At 41.0% G+C, this 20,290-nt stretch overlaps 1 protein-coding gene across 1 annotated transcript in view; it reads left to right on the top strand.

The window, feature by feature from the left end:
• The window catches only part of PLB1 (phospholipase B1), a 70,190-nt gene extending 50,583 nt beyond the window's left edge, over window positions 1–19,607 (top strand). Inside the window, exons 39-52 of the mRNA XM_018085052.2 lie at window positions 681–741; window positions 1,394–1,452; window positions 3,877–3,935; window positions 4,808–4,851; window positions 6,091–6,190; window positions 7,599–7,650; window positions 9,516–9,596; window positions 10,601–10,666; window positions 11,216–11,310; window positions 12,476–12,557; window positions 13,878–13,982; window positions 15,053–15,148; window positions 18,683–18,757; window positions 19,237–19,607. Of these exons, the coding sequence (XP_017940541.2) occupies window positions 681–741; window positions 1,394–1,452; window positions 3,877–3,935; window positions 4,808–4,851; window positions 6,091–6,190; window positions 7,599–7,650; window positions 9,516–9,596; window positions 10,601–10,666; window positions 11,216–11,310; window positions 12,476–12,557; window positions 13,878–13,982; window positions 15,053–15,148; window positions 18,683–18,757; window positions 19,237–19,458 (1,197 nt within the window). The 3' untranslated portion in view covers window positions 19,459–19,607. The remainder of the gene's footprint in view (window positions 1–680; window positions 742–1,393; window positions 1,453–3,876; window positions 3,936–4,807; window positions 4,852–6,090; window positions 6,191–7,598; window positions 7,651–9,515; window positions 9,597–10,600; window positions 10,667–11,215; window positions 11,311–12,475; window positions 12,558–13,877; window positions 13,983–15,052; window positions 15,149–18,682; window positions 18,758–19,236) is intronic.
• Window positions 19,608–20,290: the final 683 nt, after the last annotated feature.

The following is a 20,290-nucleotide window of genomic DNA, read 5'->3' as shown; positions in this document are numbered from 1 at the left end:
TGCAACTTAAGGCCATTTGCCCTTGTCCTTTCGCATGTTACCTGGGAGAAGAGGCCAACTCCCACCTCATCACAATCTTCTTTCAGGTAGTTGTAAAGAGCATTAAGGTTTCTCCTGAGCCTCCTTTTCTCCAGACTAAACAACCCCAGTTCTCTCAGCCACACCTCATAGGACTTAAGTTTCAGTCCCTTCACTGGCTAATATAATAATACATTAATAATATAGTACATTAATATAACATTATAACTTTGCAGAGAATTTTATTGTTTGGTTTTTTTTGGTATTTTTGGGGGGGGTTTTTTTGCATCTGATATCTTTCAAGACAAAGCAAGACTTCAGACCTGGAGACCCTACCTTCTAGGTCATGGACAAAATCTCCAGACTGTAGAGAGAAGAAAAAATAATCCTCCTTATGGAACTTTGTCATAAGCAATATTTGGCGATGAAGTGTTTTGCCTTTGGAAAAATTTTATGCTTTGGCTAGAAAATGTCAGCAAAAGTAATTATTGTTTGGATAGTATTCCACTAAGAGGAGGAAAAGGCTGTTGAGCTATACAGACACCAAACTGGGATCTGTGTCTTAACTCGGTTTTGCCCTTCACTGTACAACTAAATCATATATGAATTCTGTATTATCTTTTAACCACAAGGTGAAACAATTTTGTAACTTGCCATTTCAGAACTGGGGCAGTGAGCTATCATGTCCTGAACAGTCTCCATCTAGTCGTGTCCCAACATCAGGTGAGAAAGAACTCCTAAGCTAAAATCAAAAAGAGGAAAGATTTAATCTTTTGTTTTTAAAAACAGTAAGATGTTGAAATGGCACATCCTAGGTGGAAAGTAAACAATAAAAGCTGGTATATTTAGCAGCAAAGGAAGAAAGTCTGTCTTGCCATATGCAGTAAGTTCTTCATGACAGCAGGTGTGCTCTGTGGATAAATGTGATCACATTTATCATACTCATGTATCATTTATCATACAGCAACATGGCAGATTAAAATTACCTAGGAAGGTTAGTGGCTCAGCAAGGTGGAAATGTTGCATGTATTTGGAAGGTTTTACAGGGAGATTTTTAATTAAAATACATTGATCTATGACCCAAACATGTAGACCAGTTAAAAGAGATGAAATGTATGCATCTGCAAACATATCTAAACTGTTTCCATTTTTTCCTAAGCTCTTTTAAATTCCAGCTTTCCATGTTAGTTCAGTACACTGATGCAAGCAAAGACAAGAAGGTATAAACCTTTTGTCTAGCTGACAGACAGAACTTGAACCTCATTCTCCCTAAAAATGCCATCAGATTGGAACCTAAGACTTGCATCTTTATTCTGTTAAACAGTATCTCGTCAGTTGTCAGTAATCCTGCTTTTATTCTCCCACTGTTTTTTAGTACATGAGCTACGACCTGCTGACATCAGAGTCATAGGAGCACTGGGAGATTCCCTGACTGTGAGTACTGCAGCATTCCCATGTTTAGAATAGAAAGAGCAATTGCCAGTTTCTGCCTAGATGTTGTCACATCAGGCATCAGCAGATAGAAAGCAAATTGCTTTGGCTTGGCAAAGCAAAACTCATCTACCTGGTTCCCTTTGCAAAGAAATAGCCTGAAGGGATATGAGTGACACTGGCAATTGTGAAATCTGGTAATGAATAATTCAGGCCAGGACAGAAATGGGATCCCATTCTCTATTGCACACAGTTTATTCAAGTGTTTTTGAAAAGGGAAGTGGCTGCCTTATAGGAATAGTCTTTTCTGACATAAAAAAAAGACGGAAGCAATTGGAATTTTTTGTGCAATGACAGATTTTGCTGAAAATTCCCATGAAAATAATTGATTGCAGAATGAAGTGCTTCTCACTTGAGATAATTCTAAAACCTCTATATTTCAGAATTTTGCTTTCAGATGTTGCTTCCTAGATTAGACATCTTCCACTTAAAACTCTGATGTATTTCAAGTGCCAAGGAATGCAAACTGAAAAGAAAAAATTAGGCACCAAAAGAAAAAAAAACAACAACAAAAAGCCCCAGAAAAGAATAGCAGGGAATACGGCAGATCTGCACTGAAGTTTTCTGAGAAAAAGTTCCAGAATTACACAGCACTACAGAACTGTTCTGGCATGGGATGAAAGCAAACATTTGTGTCAACAGTTCCCATGAATTTTAACTCCTGAGCTAAACTGATGCTCATTCTAGCAGCTTCAGCTCCTGTTGAGCTCAGAGGGAGTTGAAGGGACTGAAGCCCTTAAATGATCAGGCTTATTTTCCAGGCTGGTGTACATGTCTTTATTATGCATCATGGACCTCCTCATTAGCTTTGAAACTGATTTTGTCTGACCTGATGTAATCCTGGCTTTCCCCCCTGCTGCTGAGCTTTGAGCTTTTCTTAGAAGACCTCAGTAAAGACCTACAACTCTCCCTCCTATCCATTGCAATGACTCTTAAACTTAATTGCTTTATTTCCTCCCCCACATCTAGTGCTAGACATGTGCACTAGCACATACCTCTTATTTTAAGAATTTAAATTCTTTTAGTAAGGGCCACACTATGATGCTGGAGGTCTCTGCCTTGAGCTGAGCAAGGCAGAGTCTCATATTGTCATTATTCATGCAGTTCCTATTATTTGCCATTGCCACAGCAAGGTGTGATTAGGGGTTTTATTAAGTGACTTATCTGGGAGGCCAGAAAAAATGACAGAGCATTTCCCACATGGGTACACATGCACACACTTCCTGCACACAAAGTACATCAGCAGCATTGTGTGTTTTTTAGTGCACAACCATCCCTGGCACAGAAAGACTGCAGCAGCAAAGTCCACTTAGGCATTGATTTTCCTCCTGGTTTTTCCCACCAGATCCCTGAATGCAGTAAGTGTCTATGGCTGAGTTGGTAGCATGGCTTTTTGAAGAATACAAAATCAAGTGAAACCACTAATAAACGATAAAGCTATAGAAGAACCCCTTGATGGAGGTCTGTCCCAGTCCTGGGAGCTAATCAAATTCATCACAAAGGTCTTTGTTCTGATGGTTTTATGTATTTATTTGTTTAATTTTGAAAAATAATAAAGTTCATAGTCCAGGAAGGAAGGCTGTTCTCAGTCTGGATGCACTTGGGAGATTAATGAAACTTTGAGCAATTTAGTCATGTCACTGGCTAGAATGCATCTGTTTGACTTAGCACCAATGCACAGTGCAAGCAACAGATATGCCAACATGCTTATCTATATTGGCAAAAAAAGGCCTGTCATCAAGCCCTCACCAAGACTGTATGTTAGACTAGCAGGCTGGATCCAGGAGAGAAAAATGGATTTTACACCAAAGATTTGTTTTCTTGGCAGATTAAAAAGCATCTCCTCTGATTTATGTACAGCTAAAACTGGCTGGGAATTTTTCATCAGTGTTTAGGGCTTTTTTTTCCTGGATTATTAAGTCTCTCAGAATCATCTTTCTTTGGGAAATGCCAAGATGAAGCATTTTCCATCAGAAAAATCCAGACAAATACAAAGCAGTTGATGTTAATCTGGGTCCCAATGGGTTGCTAAAATAGTAGTTTTAAAGCCTTCTGTCCTTGACCTTACACTCTGATCTCCTCCGATGCTCCGTGGTCTACCATCTGGATGAGTTGCTTTTGCATATGAGGGGAAGCCTGCAAAATTGAAGCATGAGAGATGCAGGGCTGCCCAGAGGCCAGCGCGTGGTGACGAATAAGGACATGGAGCATTTATTCTAAAACTGGGATATTGCAAAAGCTTGGCTGCTTGCAGAGTAATGTTACCAAAATTGTTCAGCACTTTCAAAATTTGATGTGTGTCTTACCTAAATTTGTAGGACCTTTTTCCTATTGCAATTTTGTAATTGTTCTTTCTGTTTTTTCCAGACTGCAGAAGGAGCCAAAGCACCTGACCTAGAAACAGACTGGAGGGGACTTTCCTGGAGGTGAGAATGCTCATTTTTGTCTTTCTCTATTTTTGTCCTCCCCACACAGTTAAAAGTGTGTGGGTCACCTGGTGAAAATGCAGGGGTAGGATGCTGACAGCAAGTATTGCTTGGTAAGGATTGGAGGAGTCAGGACTGGAAGAGATTCTTGTGGGCTTTTTTGGTGTTTGTTTTTGCAATTGCAAAGTGGACAAAGACCATGCACATCAGAGAGTATGAATCCCAATATCCATGCTAGAGTGGAAGGAAATTGTCTGCTTCATATGGGCAGGCATATGGCTTATAAGCCTTTGCATGTGTAGATATTCTTTTCTACACTCTTTCTTCCCCCCTTCATATTTATCTGCAGACATAGATTATTTTCGGGAGGGGCTGCCAGAAGTGGTGTAATGGTGTAGTGGCTACGCACACAGACAGCTTTTAAATAGTAGAGGCAGAGGATCTTTTCATAATCAGCATTGCAGAATTGCAGATAGATGGTTAATGAGCATTTCATGCGGTCTCTTCTATGCATAACTGCACATAAATGTAGTTTCAGCAAGGTACTGTGTAGTAACTTTAGTGAGGAAATATGCTCTTGTATGGTGGGCATCCCAGCATTTTCATGTGAAAAATCAGTTCTCCAAGTATGCTCTCTTCCCAGCCTGAAGGCATAGCTTCTATCCTGGCTGATGCCCTGCTTTATTTAATGTGAAATATCCTTTCACTACTTTCCCTGAATTCTTGTGGTTTATCTCCTTATTATTTGAAATTAGTGGGTTTGGTGGAGGTTATTTCTTCCTTCTTGGGCTGCTGTAACAACATATGGTGACAATAGGACAGATGGTTGCAGGATTAACTCTACTTGGTGATCTTGTTTTTTCCCTTTGTAGTATTGGAGGTGACGAGACCCTGGAGATCCAGGCTACTTTACCTAGTGAGTATCATGGAAAATAAGCATGAGAAAAGCAGAAGTTGAGTATTACACTGCAAGTCTTTTAAGTGGATACTAGGAAACACCTGGAAATGGTCATTCTTTCCTTGCAAACAGTGGGGATATTATCCATCTTTTGTAGATATGAGCAGTTCATATGAGTCACAGCTGAAACCCAGACTGACCTGATTAGCTGTAGAGTCGATTCAGCCCCTCCACATCACAGGACATGCATGTGATTGTATCATCCTTTTGACCAAAATTATTAGGAATAAATATGCTGAAGGTGACAGAAGTTCATGGTAGTCCTACTCCTCCCTTATTTTGTGCTTTCCAGTGATTGACTGTAATGGCTGTGTGCAAATGAAGGGTTATGAGACAATTAGCAGTCCATCTAGGCAGGGTTGGTGACAAGGCTATATTTCTTCCTGATGATTTCAAGTTTCTATGTAGCAGTGAAAAAAAATCTAAAAATACTATAAATTTCTTGCCCTGGTGTTCTATGTAATTGGTCCCTGTAGTTGCCATAGAAACCATTAAGTGGTCAGTGTGACAATAAATTGGAAAGGACTTGATTTACGATGGTTGATCTATTTGTATGTGATCCATGCTGTGAAGCAGTTTGACAATACCTGACACTGTTGGTAATAAAATCTGATATGCTTTGTCTTGTACCATGCACTGTGTTCAAAGAAAAACAGAAGGCGCAATTCATTTATGCATTATAAATGAGACTCTATAAAGAGGTTTCAGACATCACTACAGGCACAGTAACAAAAACAGTGCTCAGGCATCATGCTTCCCCACTGAGGGTTTCAGTGAAATCTAGAAAAGTGAATAAAATTCATTCTCTACCATAAATATTATTATCTGGGAGAAGCGAGACGTAGATGACCATTTTCAGAGTGTTTGCTTCTGGTATATGAAAGAAAGTAACCACGAATACTCTTTATTACAAATACACTTGAATTCAAGACTGGTGAGTTGCCTGGGACCTCTGCATCCCCTGGGCCACCAGACCCCAATTCCTCAAGTCCATGGAGAGAAATAGTTTCAGTGATGAAATTAAGGCAGTAACTAGAGTCTCCAAAGCAGGTGTGCCTGTAGCTTCTATAAAGTCACAGTGAATAAGGAGAAAACTCAGGTCCATATTCTCACTACTCAACTGGCTTGTCCTTCTGCAGGAGGCAATGCTGCTGTTTGTGCTGTGAATGGTTAAACACTGTGTTTTTTCTTTTTAAGATATCCTGAAGAAATTCAATCCAAACCTCTTTGGCTTCTCCACTGGCATTTCTAAGGAAACAGCTGGATTCAACGTTGCAGAGAGAAATGCCACAGCGCGGTAAGCACAGTCACAAAGGAGAAAGGGCAAAGGAGTGAGAACTGATGTAGTAGCAGGTTACCTTTGAGACACATGTCAAGGTTGAGTTAATACTGGTGATCTACTTGTACCGAGCATATTTCTGTGATCTCATATTTTTGATTGTGGGTTTGATTTTTTTTTTAAATGCAATTCAGTGTTTGGGGGATTTATGCGCCTATTTTTCTAAATCGGAGACAAACTTTCTTTCTTTATTTGATTTCTGCCCATAATTTCTGAGCCAATGCCTTAGTTATACTTCTAATTCTACCAGTACCTTTTTCTGCCCAGTCTTCAGTTTGCAAGTCCCTGATTCACTGCCCCAGGAAATATCTGTAATGAGAAAAAATTCATGTACATCTCTCATTTATTCCTTGATTTCTGGGAAACGTGGCTCAAACTAACAAATAGAAGGCCACTGCTACACTAATGGCATTAAAAACTATCTCTGTTTGCAGTGCAAAGGAAAATAACAGAATGAGCATCTAGGAATTAATTCCTTTGTCTTCCCAAATTAAAAATCTGCTAGTCTGTTAAGAACCAAAATGTGTAAGAGTTTGTATGACTGTGCAAGGGTTTGTATACACTGTGCCTGCTCCATGGATACTCATGCAATTTGTTTCCAGGACTTTTTGTGACGCCTTTAACAGCCCTTAGATTAGCTGCAAGAGAATTTTAGGATAGCTAGCAAAGCCTGTGTAGCTACTAAATATTTCACGGGTGCCCCAAGCAAAGCTGACTCAGCATGATCAATATGGTTCTGGGAATCCAAATAATGTAACTGCATTTGTGTGAGTGCTGGAGAGAGGCAGGGCTTATTAGCTCAAGCATAGTCTTCTTCTGGTACATCAGGAGCTCGTTTCCAGCTGGTGTCTCAGCATGGTTTGTGCTTTGGCCTGTGGACATTGCATCCTGCCCAGAGCTGGACTGGGACTCTCTAGCCTGGCAGTCCCACAATAAAAGCAATATCTTTCAGCCATAAAACAAGACATAGGAATTTAAGGCCGGATCAGAAAGGCTGGTTACGTGCCCAGCTTCTGTGCAAGCACCAAACTGCCCCACTAGGTTTTGAAGGGACTAAACTAAATGTCTCTGTGCATCTGAGTGTTAGTGCTTTTTTCCAAACAAAATGCACTTAAGCCAACTCTGAGATGGGAAGAACTCATACCAGTTGCCTGCCATTTGGCAGCCATCCCAGCTGAAGTCCTTTCAGATCAGATTATTCACTTGTGCAACTTGGTCCTTCAATGTTTGCTCATCCTTTTGAGGCATCACTTTCCTTATACTGACTTCTGCTGATCCTAAAATTCCCTGAAATGAGGAGTGGGAGATCAAGAAGATGATGTGGTTTTGGAGCACACATATAAAATCTTCTGTCCTCTCCCTCTAGCAATATGCCAGCCCAAGCACGTGAATTAGTGGAGCTAATGAGAAGCAGCTCGGTAAGTGGAATTTGGGCAAACCTTCAGTGGTTCCGTGGTCTCTGGGAAATGATTTTAATTGATGGGATGCTCGAGTCATGAAGAATGCTTTATTGATGAAAGAAAAGTCAGTGTCCTTGTCTCTGCTGTGCTTTCCAAGGTGAATGTGCCAGATGAATTAGCCTTTAGTAGATTATAATTTACCTATACAAATCCATGCAGATAAGATGCAAACACACAAGGCAGAGACTAATGTAGGGTGCAGTGCAACCAGAAGATGTAAGGATGGGAGTGAGGAAGAGAAGTCTGAAGGTTCTGGTGAGATCACAGGACTGCTTAGTTGAGCAGCAACATTCAAAGTGGAGGTCATAAAGTCTGAATGTAAAATTGGTGGAGCAGGTACCTGCAGACCAATATGAATCACACTATTCACAATACTGGGAAGAGGGACTACTGCAGTCTTTGCGGGAGAATAAGCCATCTGAAACTCTGGTTTTGAGTAGGTAAATAATTAATCAGTGACCAGAAACCTCAGAGTTGGATGAATCCCTATCACATTACAATCTCAATCTTTTAGGGAATTAGTAGGGGATCTAGTATTGTCGACCACTCTGCTGTGCCAACTCCATTGAGGGCTACAAAGGGAACCAAAAGAGTGACTTGCTTTAATTTGGTGGCTGCTGCTGCAGTGTGGGGTGGGGGGAAGAAATCTGTGAAAAACCCAAGGTTGCCCTGCGCCAAGTGTTGGCTGAATTTGCGTGGATGACTGCCTGGGTGTGAGCTCTTGGTTCAGGGAGAGCATTCCTTCTAAGAGAATAGGAGTGCCTGGTGCTCCTTGGCTCAGACTGAATGGGAAAGGAAGGTACTGAATAAGCAGGGTTTGTCAAAGCATGTGTTTCTCCATGCCAGCATTCTTGATGGATGCTGCATGCTCACCCCACTGTCAGTTACTCTGCATTACCAATTGTTTGGCAGAGTGAAGGGAGCTGGCGTAGATCTTCAACAGAATAGAAGAGGATCTAGAGCTTTGTTTTATTCACAGCTTTTTATGCATTAAAAAAAGGGGGAGGGGGTGTGTCCCTGCCCCACTGCCTCTTCACTAAAGGCTTTCCAAGCAAAGTGCTTGTTTAAAGAGGAGAATTCAGACCTGTGGGTGATTCCCAGGCCCTCCCTCTATTTGTGGGATCCTTTCGCAGATGTTTGTTATGTAAATGCGCCACACTAAAAATAGTTGCCTTTGATTCCTTTCTTTGTACTGAACGTTACAAAATGTTTTGATGAGATCCAGCTCTCAGCAGTGCCTATTGTTAGCTTGTGGTGACGTGGATGCTGCAGCTGCCCTTATATGAGCTCAGTGAAGTCACCAGCCTCCCGGACTCTTCTATTTTAATACAGTTGTCTATTCCCCGGGGCACCCCTCGCCCCTTCTGGCCATGAGGTAGTACTTGCCCAGCTGGCAGGGATCCCCAGCAGCTCCAGTTCTACAGCTTCATGAGTCACTCCAGCCTCCACTCCCACACTGCTTTATCCCCACGCTGCCTGCAGTGTTCAGCCATGGCTGGCAAGTCTCTCCTGTCCATCCCTGTCCTGAAGGTAACTTTCATTTAGGGACGCTTGCTGTCACAGACACATTTCCATGCTTGGTTACACTGACAGATCTTGTCTGCTGAAGGGAATTTTCTCAGAAAAGCCAAGGTGAATTGCACTAGACTAGCAAACAGTTCACTCTTTTCCCCTGGAGAGATGCTTTTCTTTTGCCCACTTGACTCAGCATACCTCCTTTGTTTTACCCTGCTGTCTGTGCCCCATTTAGCCCCATCTGTGAATGTTACCTCTCTATGCCTAAGCAATGGATGCTACAATCCGTTTGTTTTATGTGCCACTAGAAAATTAACTTCAAGGAAGACTGGAAGCTGATCACTGTCCTTGTTGGAGGCAGCGACCTGTGCCAGTACTGCTTGGACAAGGTTTGTATCTCTGAATTAGGCATGCTTATCCAGGTATTTGGCAGATGACCAGCCCTGGAAATATAACCTTTCTCTCTCTCAGGGAGCCAAAGTTCCTGTTTGTTTAAAAAGCACTTAAAGTCCAGCTCCTTTCATTTGTATTGTATCAGAAACAAGTGCACAGCTTTCAATACTGGGGCACTGCAGCTCTGGAGAAACGCATTATTTAAAAATAGGAACCTGCCCTATATTGAACAAAATACCAAGAATAAACTCCCTGCTTAACTGGACAAAGCAATCAATGTGATGTCTTAGGAATGTTTTTGTGGGACACAAATGAAGTTTTCTGGAAAGCATCTCCACACAATAATTACTAAGAATGCTTCAGAGTGACACCAAAAGAAATAATATCAGTTTATAGAGAAAAAGATGTCTTTTCTCTAGCTTTCTGTGGTCATTCCCTCTGAAACAGTCTATGTGACACAGACTGGAGGTCTGGACCCCAGCTTATTGAAATGACCAGGCACTGTTCTCTGTTTTGCTCTTTTTCCTTTACAGGCTGCTGCCTGAAGCCTTTGTCCCCTCAACTTCACCTCTATAACTATAGTTACAAAGTTGTTTTGCTTATGGGTTTTGTGGGGCCTGACTGCCTTCATCTCAATTTCCCCAGATTGGCAGTTTGGGAAAAAAGGTATCATTCTATTCATAAGGCAATCAAATCTGTTCTGGGTCACATAAAAGACAACACAAAATCCAAAGATGTGATCTATATAGTCATTCATCAGGGAAAGATTCTGCCAAGGTAATTTAGGATTTTCTGCAGGGATTTGGGCAATATATTAGTGACATAGAAACACAAGCACTATATAACCTCTGTACATGTGGCAATAAGTTTCTTGATCTGAAAATACATTTACCAAAAAAGAAAAAAGGAACATTGAGTTGCTATATCCTTCTCATGGACCACCTTCTTGGTTCCTGAAAAAAAGACTGATCCAATTTTTTGTTCTTTCTTTTTAACATAGGAAACCAATTCAGTGCAAAAGTATGTAAAGCACCTTCAGGACACTCTGGATATTTTCTATGAGGAGGTAAGCTTTTAAGATATCCTAGCAAGCTATGTTCCTGGCAAGCACACTGACGTTTTTTCCACCTCTGGTAGACTGTCAGTGATTATGTTTCATACAAGGTCATCTTTCAAATAGCTGGAGTCATACTGCTCCTCAGTGCTGCATTTCAACAACTGTATTAGCTAATGCCCTGAGAAAGCAGGCTGCAGTTTCAGGAAAAGTGTGTTTCGCAGTACTTGTTCTGTGAACAAAACATATATGATCCTACTGCCAGTTTTGGTGACTAAACCAACCCTTACACAGTTTCATCTGCCTTTGAGCAAATGGAAATGTCCCAGGGAGTGAAGCAGCATTTCAGCTAGTTTGTACTAGCTGCTGGAATTTTTTTTTGGCTGACATCCACTGTGTGTGCCCCTCCCCTTCTCTTTATACATCATCCTTTCACATGCCATTGGCTGCAGTCAGTGCAGTTTGCACTGACTCCCTGACCTACGGATGGCACTTCTTGCTCCCTTTGTAGTGGTATCATGTTCTGTTATTTGGTATGTCTGGTTATTATAATCCTTGCAGCTTCCAAGAGTCTTTATCAACATGGTGGAGATGCTAGAGTTTTCTGGACTGCGTCAGATCACAGCAAGCTCTTCAGGGTGTGCTTTGACAGCAAAGTAAGTGAGCAAAACAGGTCTTTGCCTTTAAAGTGATAATTTTTTGGCTCAATCTCAATTTCTACAGTAGGTATCCACACTGAACTTTCCAAGCTACTTGCATCGCAGCCTTTACCTGATGCACTAGTTCCCATCAACTTCCTATGACTTCTTCCAATACTTCACCTAAAAGGCATGCACCTGTAGATAGTGGAGTTATCACTTCTCAGCTCTAAGGCAGCATGTCACAGCACAAGCCAACATATAACTGTTGTACCACTGAATTTCAAAGCCTTTTTTGCCCAGCCATTCTCTGGTCAGCAGCATAGGCTGACATCCCTGATGCCTCTCCTTGTACCCAGTGCTGCGTTACCTATGGCGCAGGCTGGGCTGCATACAGCAGAGTGCACAACAGGGAACAGCTTTTCACACCTAATGGAGGACACCAAAATCCTACCTCAAAGAAGGTTGAGGGTCTCATTTTGGAAAGCAGCAGTGCCTTTACAGGAGCCAGAACGGACATGAAAAGGCTCTTTAATCTAGCAGTGAAAGGTATAACAAAGGCCAGTAGTTGGAAGCTGATGCCGAATGAATTCAGATGAAGTTAGGCACAGATTTTTAATAATACAAGTGATTAACTACTGGAACACACTAGAAGGGAAAATAACAAATTGACTGTCTTGCTTGATGTCTTCATATTCATTCCAAGCACATTCTTAGAGGATGCGTTTCAGTGAAGCACAAGTTATTACCTCTTAATATAGGAGTAACAAAGCAAAACACAGTGATTCAAGGACTCAGACTACATGAACAATTTGTCTTTTTCAGCTTTAAACTTCAACATCTGAAGATCTGCTGTAAGCTTATTTGTAGGGTGTGGTTTTTTTAACATCCTAACACATGTGATTTCCTGCTAATATGTGGCATACTACACACTTTTGTGTTTGACTCAAGAATTGTGGATCTCACAGCTTTTACCAGCTGTGACAGGTGTTCATTTTGAACAGTCAGTAGGGATTTTTTTCTGAAATATCTGTCCATTTCTAAGCCAATGAGGTTGTTCTCCCTCTACATGTGAGCTTTGAGCACCCATCCTGAGCTTCTTGATGTGAAGCACACACTGCTGAAGAACTGCAAATAAGCTATTCAAGACTGGCTTTTAATTCTAGTATTTCTTTCATTGAAGGGAAATTTGTCCATGTTTCTTAAACCCTGAGGAAAATTCTCCTGAACTACAAGAAATTAAAAGAGTTAACAGAGATTTTCAGGTAATACTTTGATTCTGTAACTGGTCATCTTCACTTGTGTCTCTTTATATTGCTTCTCTCACTACCCTTCCTCTCATGCATATCCTCAGCAGGATAGAGAGAGGTAACCTGGAAATAGCTTGGATACAGCCTAATCAAAACTCTACCCAGATAACCAGATAGTAGCAGTCCAAGTCTTTCCACGTTTCCTAATGATTTGTCCTCGGTTCTGAGCTGGATGCAGATCAAGACCATTTATGTTTCCAGCTGCTGTTTCAACAGCTGAGAAGGAGTTAGTGATGATGGCTGCTTTGCTGATATGTGTTTGCCTGTTATGAACCCAAAGAATAGCTCACATGAATTAACATGTCATTGCAAGAGTGACAAATTACCCTGCTTCAGTTGCTTTGTGGTTACCTTTAGCAGAAAAAAATAACTAAACCAACCATGGGTCAGCTTGCTATCTGAGAGTAACTGTTCACGGCCTTAGGCATAAGATTGACTCAAAATTAAGAGGCTATAAATAGCTATTGGAGTGGAAGCTTTTTCCATTGATGTTCTATGAATACAGGAATCACTGTATCAGATCACATTGAGTTATCCAGTCCTCCATTCTGGCTCTGGCAGCGGATGTTGTCCAGCGAATCTGACAAAGCTCAAAAAATTCAAAAAAATGGATAGTGCTAGTATAAGCCTACTAGAGGGGTCATTTTCCTTAACTATGGAAGTGGGATCAGGAATGTTTTGAGATATGATCAGGAGCACTACAGTTTATACCCATAAGATGGCAAGTAATAATGAGATGGGGTTTTTTGTCCATCTCAATGTCTGTGACCATAGTTTTTGAAAGTGGCAGGTAATTCTTCAGTGTTTAAGTTTTATTTTAATTCGAGCACACCTTTCTGGAAAATCAAATGCACTTCAGCCTCAGGTTGGCATTCTGAACTCATTTGTCACATCTAAAAATTTTGGTCTTATTCCTTTTTTATAATTCTTTGTAAATTTTAATCTCATTGCAGTTGTGTAGCATTGGTTTCTATGAGTAAGGATTGAAAAACTTTTTTCCTTTTTTTCTTTTAATTAAGCAGCTTTATTAATTTTTTTATTTTTATATTTATTTGAATTAACTCAGCTTCTTTTCCTCATGAAAATCTCTTAATGAACCAAATTGTTTTCTTAGCCATTTTCTCGACTGCTTTATAACATTTAACTGGATTTATACTAATAATTCACGGCTTCCTACACTGAAAGAAGTGTAATATGCATGTTTTTGATGGCTGACAAATCCAAGATGAGCCTTGCAAGTAACTTTTCTGTTTCCAATAATTACACTCCGTACAGGCTGAGGCCTTGCAGCTGATCAACAGTGGTCGGTATGAAAACCGTGAGGACTTTGCTGTTGTCACACAGCCGTTTTTCCGAAACACCTTGTTGCCCCTGGATAGCGTGAGTCCTGTTTCTCTTTCCCATTATGTAAGGGCCAGTGTCTTGATTTCTTTTAAGTCAGTAAGATCCATGCCACAAGGACTATGTTTTCTTCTCTTTGCACAGTCTAGCAGCACAGGGTGGAACCTGTGATAAGAGGTGACAGAGGAGAAGCCAAGGAAAGACTGTGCTACCTGTGAATCAAAATAGCTTTAGGAAACATTCATAGTTGTGTACTCATTAAACCTAGGCACTCTGTCTCCCTCTAAACTGCATGTTGCTTCCCCTGTTGAGGGGGTTGATTGGCACTCAATTTTCTTCTCATCTAGGTTATGGAATATGTTCAGGATTTCTCCAAATGGAGACCAGCACTTGAATGCCTGACTCATTCCAACCTGGAAACAGGAAACAGCCTTTGAAACCAAACACTGATTCTCCTTCTTTTCTCCAGCCTTAGTATTATGTATGCTGAGTAGTTAAGGATACAAATATTCAGCATGAATCCTGGTCAAAACCACCCAGTTTTGCATAATACTGATCTTTTTGTCATACCATCCCCGTTTTTTTCTGTCAGCCTTCAAGTTTGAACAATGGTCACCATAAAGGTATTGATGAGGTGAGGCAAATTTCTCCTGAGACATACATTTGCCACAGCTGGATAAGCCCACCATTTTTATTGTTGCCTGAAATTCAGCAGAAATTTCAACACCTGAAAGGTTGTAAGTCTGAGTTATGGAAGTTTAAAAAGCCATAATAAGTAGTTTTCTATCAGTTCTGTACAAAGTGGAGTGTGGGTCAATGGCAGTGTAACAGCTGTGACTGTTGTTTAAAGAGAAGTTTAGTTTTGCTATGAAAATTGCTGTGTGAAATTGAGCAAGCTGTGTTACACAGGAGGTCTCAAGGTGCAGTAATCATCCCTCAGTTAGGACTACCTAAGTTGATTTGCAGTGTCAAAATATGAACATATTGCCTTTAGGAAGATAACCAAAATTGTGAAGCGGGTATACCAAGTACAGTACAATATGAGATATAATATGGCAGATCTCAAAGATTGAAATGTGCTGAGAAATACATTTTTGCTTTTATTGCAGACCAGCAGGCCAGATCTGAGTTTCTTTGCTGCAGACTGCTTTCATTTCAGCGTAAGAGGCTATGCTGAGATGGCCATGGCTCTCTGGAATAATATGGTAAGAGGCTACAACCCAGTTCCCTATGTGATTGTGGTAGCAGTCCCTACAAAGATCATGATAAAGGTGTCTGAAACAAAAGAGCAAGGAAGACATAAAATTTATATCCTAACAAGGGGGGGGCTGCTCAATTTTAAGACTCTTTTCAGTCTGCATTGCTTAGGAACACAATCCAAAGTGATCGTGTTGCATGAAACAGTGTAGGTCTTTGCTCATTCAAAATGAGAAATCCTGAGAGTCTTAAGGTAAGAAAAAATTCCTTTGTGATTTGGTAAATAACTTGCATTAAAGCAAAAAATCAGCCTAGTTAAACATTCGGTCCTGTAGGTTTTCTGAAAATGTCTGTTCAATGAGCTTGCCCTTCTTCAGTGAATTCTGTAACATTTAACAGGAAAACATATATGTGACTGAATATTTGCTGCCATTAATAGTGTGGACATGTTGTACCACCCACTCCAGTATCTGAGATAACTCTAGTAGAGTCGCTGAAACTAACGGGGGGCTCATCAAAACTGTGATGCCTCTTCTTGTAGTCACATTCCTTCCGTCATTTTGGGGAAAATGATAGCTTTTTAACAGCATTGGAAGAGTGTGTAAGAGGCACATGCTAGACTTGATAACTCCAAGATCACAATTGCTTTCAGGAACATGTTTCCCCATGCTGGAAGGAAGACTATGGTGTTTTCATGCCACAGCAACATTTACTTCTCTTGTCTCATAAACACCAGTACCCAAATACATCATGCAAGCAGAAATCCTGTATCCTGGTTTGTACAAGAAACAACCATAAATGGAGGGGAAATTTTTTCCATTGAAGTAAAAGTTTTAGCAAGATAAGAAACTTACAGGATACCCCAGAATAAGCTGGAGCATAAGGGCTGGGAAACACAGGGCAGAAATCTTGCAGTTGCCCAGTATGGCATAAGGAGCTGTAGGCTCAGGGTTATAGAAAGCAGTGGACATACAATGCACACATGCACTTGGAATAATCGATTTGTGCACATGCAGCAAATCTGCCTGTTTTCCATCAGCCTTCCCTGTATGGGACTCCAGATGACAGCAGGGTGGTAGGCTTCACTGTGTTTCATAGCTTAAACAGGGCTAAAGGTGGCCCAGAAACCCCAGGCAAACGTAGAAAAAAATTGAAAAAACATAGAAAAAATTGAGTATGGCTGAAGGTTTCAAGAAGAAAAAAGATGATATCTGGACATATGGTAGCCTTAAATTGGGTTTCTGTTGCCATGTGGTATTCCTATTGGCCATTACTCATTGCTGAATCACCATCAGTCTTTTTTTCTCTATGCCATCGGAGTTTTATTCTGTCCAGACTGTCACTCAATTCCTACGCATGTAAGGATATTGACAGAAGGCTTTCTACTGCAGGAGGGATCAGTGTCCTACTGATGTGAAGCATAACTATTCCCTCCCGCAGGGATCTGTTGGTGTATGCCAACTGAAGATATTACTGTTTACTATTTAAATCTGGTTCTTGTAACACATCCCTGCTTTTCACTTGCAGTCCATGTACGGAAAGGCTGTGCAAGCTTACAGTAAGGCTGTATTGTTTCCCTGTTCCCTGAAAAGCTCGGCAGGCTGTAGCCTTGTGGCCAAATGACATGGATTCTTGTTAGTACACATAAAGGGCCAAACTGTGCCTGGCCACTGTGTGGGTATACAGGGATCGGGATGGCTTAAGGAGTCTATCCCTCACCATGATGTTCTTTGCCCCTTTTGCTTTGTGCAAAGCCAAGCGTTCTCCTGCTCTCTGAAGTCAGAGGACTCTCTAGTCCTAAGGGGCTTCCACTGGTCCCAAATCCACCTCTTCAGTTCTCTGGCCCAGGTGAAGGGCACATGGACTCTGCGTGTTTAGCTCGTGTTCTGCCTCCATGCTTGGCACGTGCTCTAGAGGAGCTGTGTGTTTCTTCGAGAAGTTGTCCTGTCCGCTCGTGGACTTGGGGTTACTGTCATCTTCAAAGCTCAGAAGCTAATGCTCCTGAAGAACAGATTGCATAGAGATGAAGTAAGCATGGATGGTTGCAGAATTTTGCACTTTATCATCTTTCATCTGGGCTCTGTGCCAGAATCCTTACCAAGTGCCCTGGCAAGGGAAGTGTTACAATTACCTACAAATAACCAGTCTCACGGCAGGCAGAATGCTACAAGACATGAGCCACACATCTTACCAACAACCACATCAGAATCTGAGCTGTTCTCTTTAAGATGAAACAAAACTAGCAGTTTCAGTCTTCACTACCTTAGCTGGTGGGCTGGCCAAGGGATTAGGACTCCCTTACATCACTAGACAAGTGATGTAAAAGTCCAGCAGGAACTCATAACCACCAGCAAAATCTGGCATTCTGTTTTGCTTCTCATCTTCTCTTCACCAGTTAGCTTTCTTCCCTTCCCTAGTCATATTTTAATGTGGTTCATCTCTTTTTATTTTTCAGTCTGTACTACCTTCTTTCTTTTTTTCCCCTTTTTTTTTTTAACTGAACTAGAGAGAGGAGGTATTCCCAGTATTTCCATATGGGAATCCTATGGATAGAAATCGGTTTTTTCCATGTTGTGTTGGGCTTGTTGCAGTATTGTTTCTTTTCAGCATACAGCTGACACTTTAATCCCTTGAGGACAGTAAATGCCTGTATGGACAATAACAGAAGCAACAGCAGTCCTCTGTGCTATATTCCCTGAAGTGCTGGATGACAACTCTGCAGTTTCCTATGGGCCTTGAAGTCATTACTTCAGGCATGTCCATACAACAATTGTAAACACTTCAGTTAACATGACTGAGCAAGCCTGTACTTGTTAGTTTAACTATGGTAGCTGGTGGTATGTGCACTCCTAGCCAACCACAGCTGCTCTGCTATTAGCCTGGACATATTTTATGCTGAGTTTGAAATGGACTTGAGGTGAGCCTATGGTCAGCTATTGCAATTTAGCTGACAACAGATAATATAAAAGGCTCTATTTAACTCACTTCTTGCAATCTTGTGAACCCAGCCTCAGCTATAACTCCCAGGGAATTTCTTGTCTGAGTGAAGACTGCAAAGGTTGGCACCATCTCATTCTGTCTCTGCAACTCTACGTCATTTCTGAAGTCACTCACATCGCCATGACACCTAGGCATCTTTCTTTAAGTAATGTGCTAAGTAACATGTCTAACATCTATCATGTGGGGTTTTTTTCATTGTGGTTTATACTGCCATTTGAGATGTGCACATGGGAGAACCAGATATACAGTAAACCACCTTGTTTAGCAGAATATTTATGTGGTATTCAGAGTGATGCAAAAGGAGGAAAGGCTTCTCCTATTCCTTGCTTCCAAGGGAGTTTTTCTGCAGCCAGTACATCAGATTCTCAATGTCTTCAGTTCATGAGGGTTAAAATGTTTGTGAACATTCCCATGCACCTTCTACCACATTTCTTCATTACTGCAAGCACCAAAAGATTGGATAAGAAGTTGTAACTGCCTAAGTTAAGAGAGTCTGAGAAGGAAAAAAATTCATCATTTACTGTTGCTTTTCTCTTCTTCAGTTGGAGCCAGTTGGTGAAAAGCAGACTTACAACAACTTTACCTATGACAGATCAAAACTCAAGTGTCCAAACCCAGTAAGTAAAGGCCAAGGTGTCCTCTCCATTAATTACTTCTACTTTTCTCCTTTCTTCTCTTTAGTAAAGCTCTTTAAGAGAGTGTGTTTGTGAAGGCTTTAAATAGCTGAAATATACTCCTATTTTGTTAGAGACAGAGAAATCTACTTAAGATTTAAGACCAAAAAATTATCCTCATTGCCAGTTGATTTAAGTCAGTTCTAATGAGTCTATGTATTTCCATTTGGTTGTCTGCAACAAGCAAATTAGGAAATGATGCCATCACTCCTGATTCTGAGATGGCTCCTTTTTTTTTGTTCTAGGAACAAAAAAGCAGGCAATAAAGCAGGAAAGAGTTTGGTCTAAGATAGAGAGAAGGCAGCAACAGCTGATTGTCTAAAGATCAACAATTCCTTTCTGGGAAGGTGTAGTGGCATATTGTTGGAATGCTGCCTGTTGAGTGATCTGTGGTCAATAAAACCTTTGCTCTCCCTTTGTAGGAGAAACCTTTTCTTTTCACACGGAGAAATAGTGGATTTGGAAATTCAGACCTCAGCTTGGAGAAATCTGAACCTTCAGTCCCCTACTGGGCTGTCATTGTGGCTGCAATAGCCGGATTTCTGTTGGGTTCTTTACTCGTCTGCATTGTGTCACGAAGAAGAACCAAGAAGCCCCAACGTAAGACTGACATAGAAAAGAACATTAAAACAACCCCTCTATAACACAAGTCGAACAAACATCTTTTTCTGGCTGCTCGTTGCTGTGACACAGAGTAGCAGAATAAAAAAACCTGTTGGATATGAATGAAGCTTCTTGGTTGCCCAGGGATTTTTGGGCCCAATAATCTTAGTAAGAAATGTACTATAGAGTTAGCTTCTGCAGATCAGTCAGGTGGAGGATGAAGTTCTAAGTACATTGTGGTTTAACTCCAGCTGGCAAATAAGTACCACACAGCTGCTTGCTCACTCCCCCCACTCCCCCTCAGCGGGATGAAGAGGAGAACTGGAAAAAGGGTTATCTCAACACATGGGTTGAGATAAGAACAGTTTAATAACTGAAATAAAGTGAAATATAATAATAATAACTGTAGTGAAATGGGAAATAACAAAAAAGAGGGAGGAGAATAAAACCCAAGAAAAACAAGTGACGCACAATACAACTGTCATCACTCGCTGACTGATGCCCATCCCATCCCCAATCAGTCATCGGCTCCTCCTGCCCTTCTTCCCCAAGTTGATACTAAACGTGATGAATTATGGTATGGAATATTCATTTGGCCAGTTCAGGTCAGCTGTCCTAGCCTGGTTCCCTCCCAGCTTCTTGTGCTGGCAGAGCATGGGAAATTGGAAAGTCCTTGATTTACAGTGAGCACTACTTAGCAACAACTAAAATATCGGTGTGTTATCAACATTATTCTTGTACTAAATCCAAGATGCAGCACTGAACCAGCTGCTAAGAAGATTATTAACTCTATCCCAGCTGAAACCAGGACAAAGTCTTAAAGCTTTTTCATCCTGGGGTGCAATTCTCTGTTTTGTGAATATTACTCAGGAT

Source organism: Manacus vitellinus, unplaced genomic scaffold, assembly GCF_001715985.3.
Source record: "Manacus vitellinus isolate BGI_N305 unplaced genomic scaffold, ASM171598v3 scaffold_8_pilon, whole genome shotgun sequence".
NCBI classification, from domain to species: domain Eukaryota; kingdom Metazoa; phylum Chordata; class Aves; order Passeriformes; family Pipridae; genus Manacus; species Manacus vitellinus.
The sequence above is the reverse complement of the archived record's forward strand: the minus strand, read 5'-3'. Positions and strand labels throughout refer to the sequence as shown.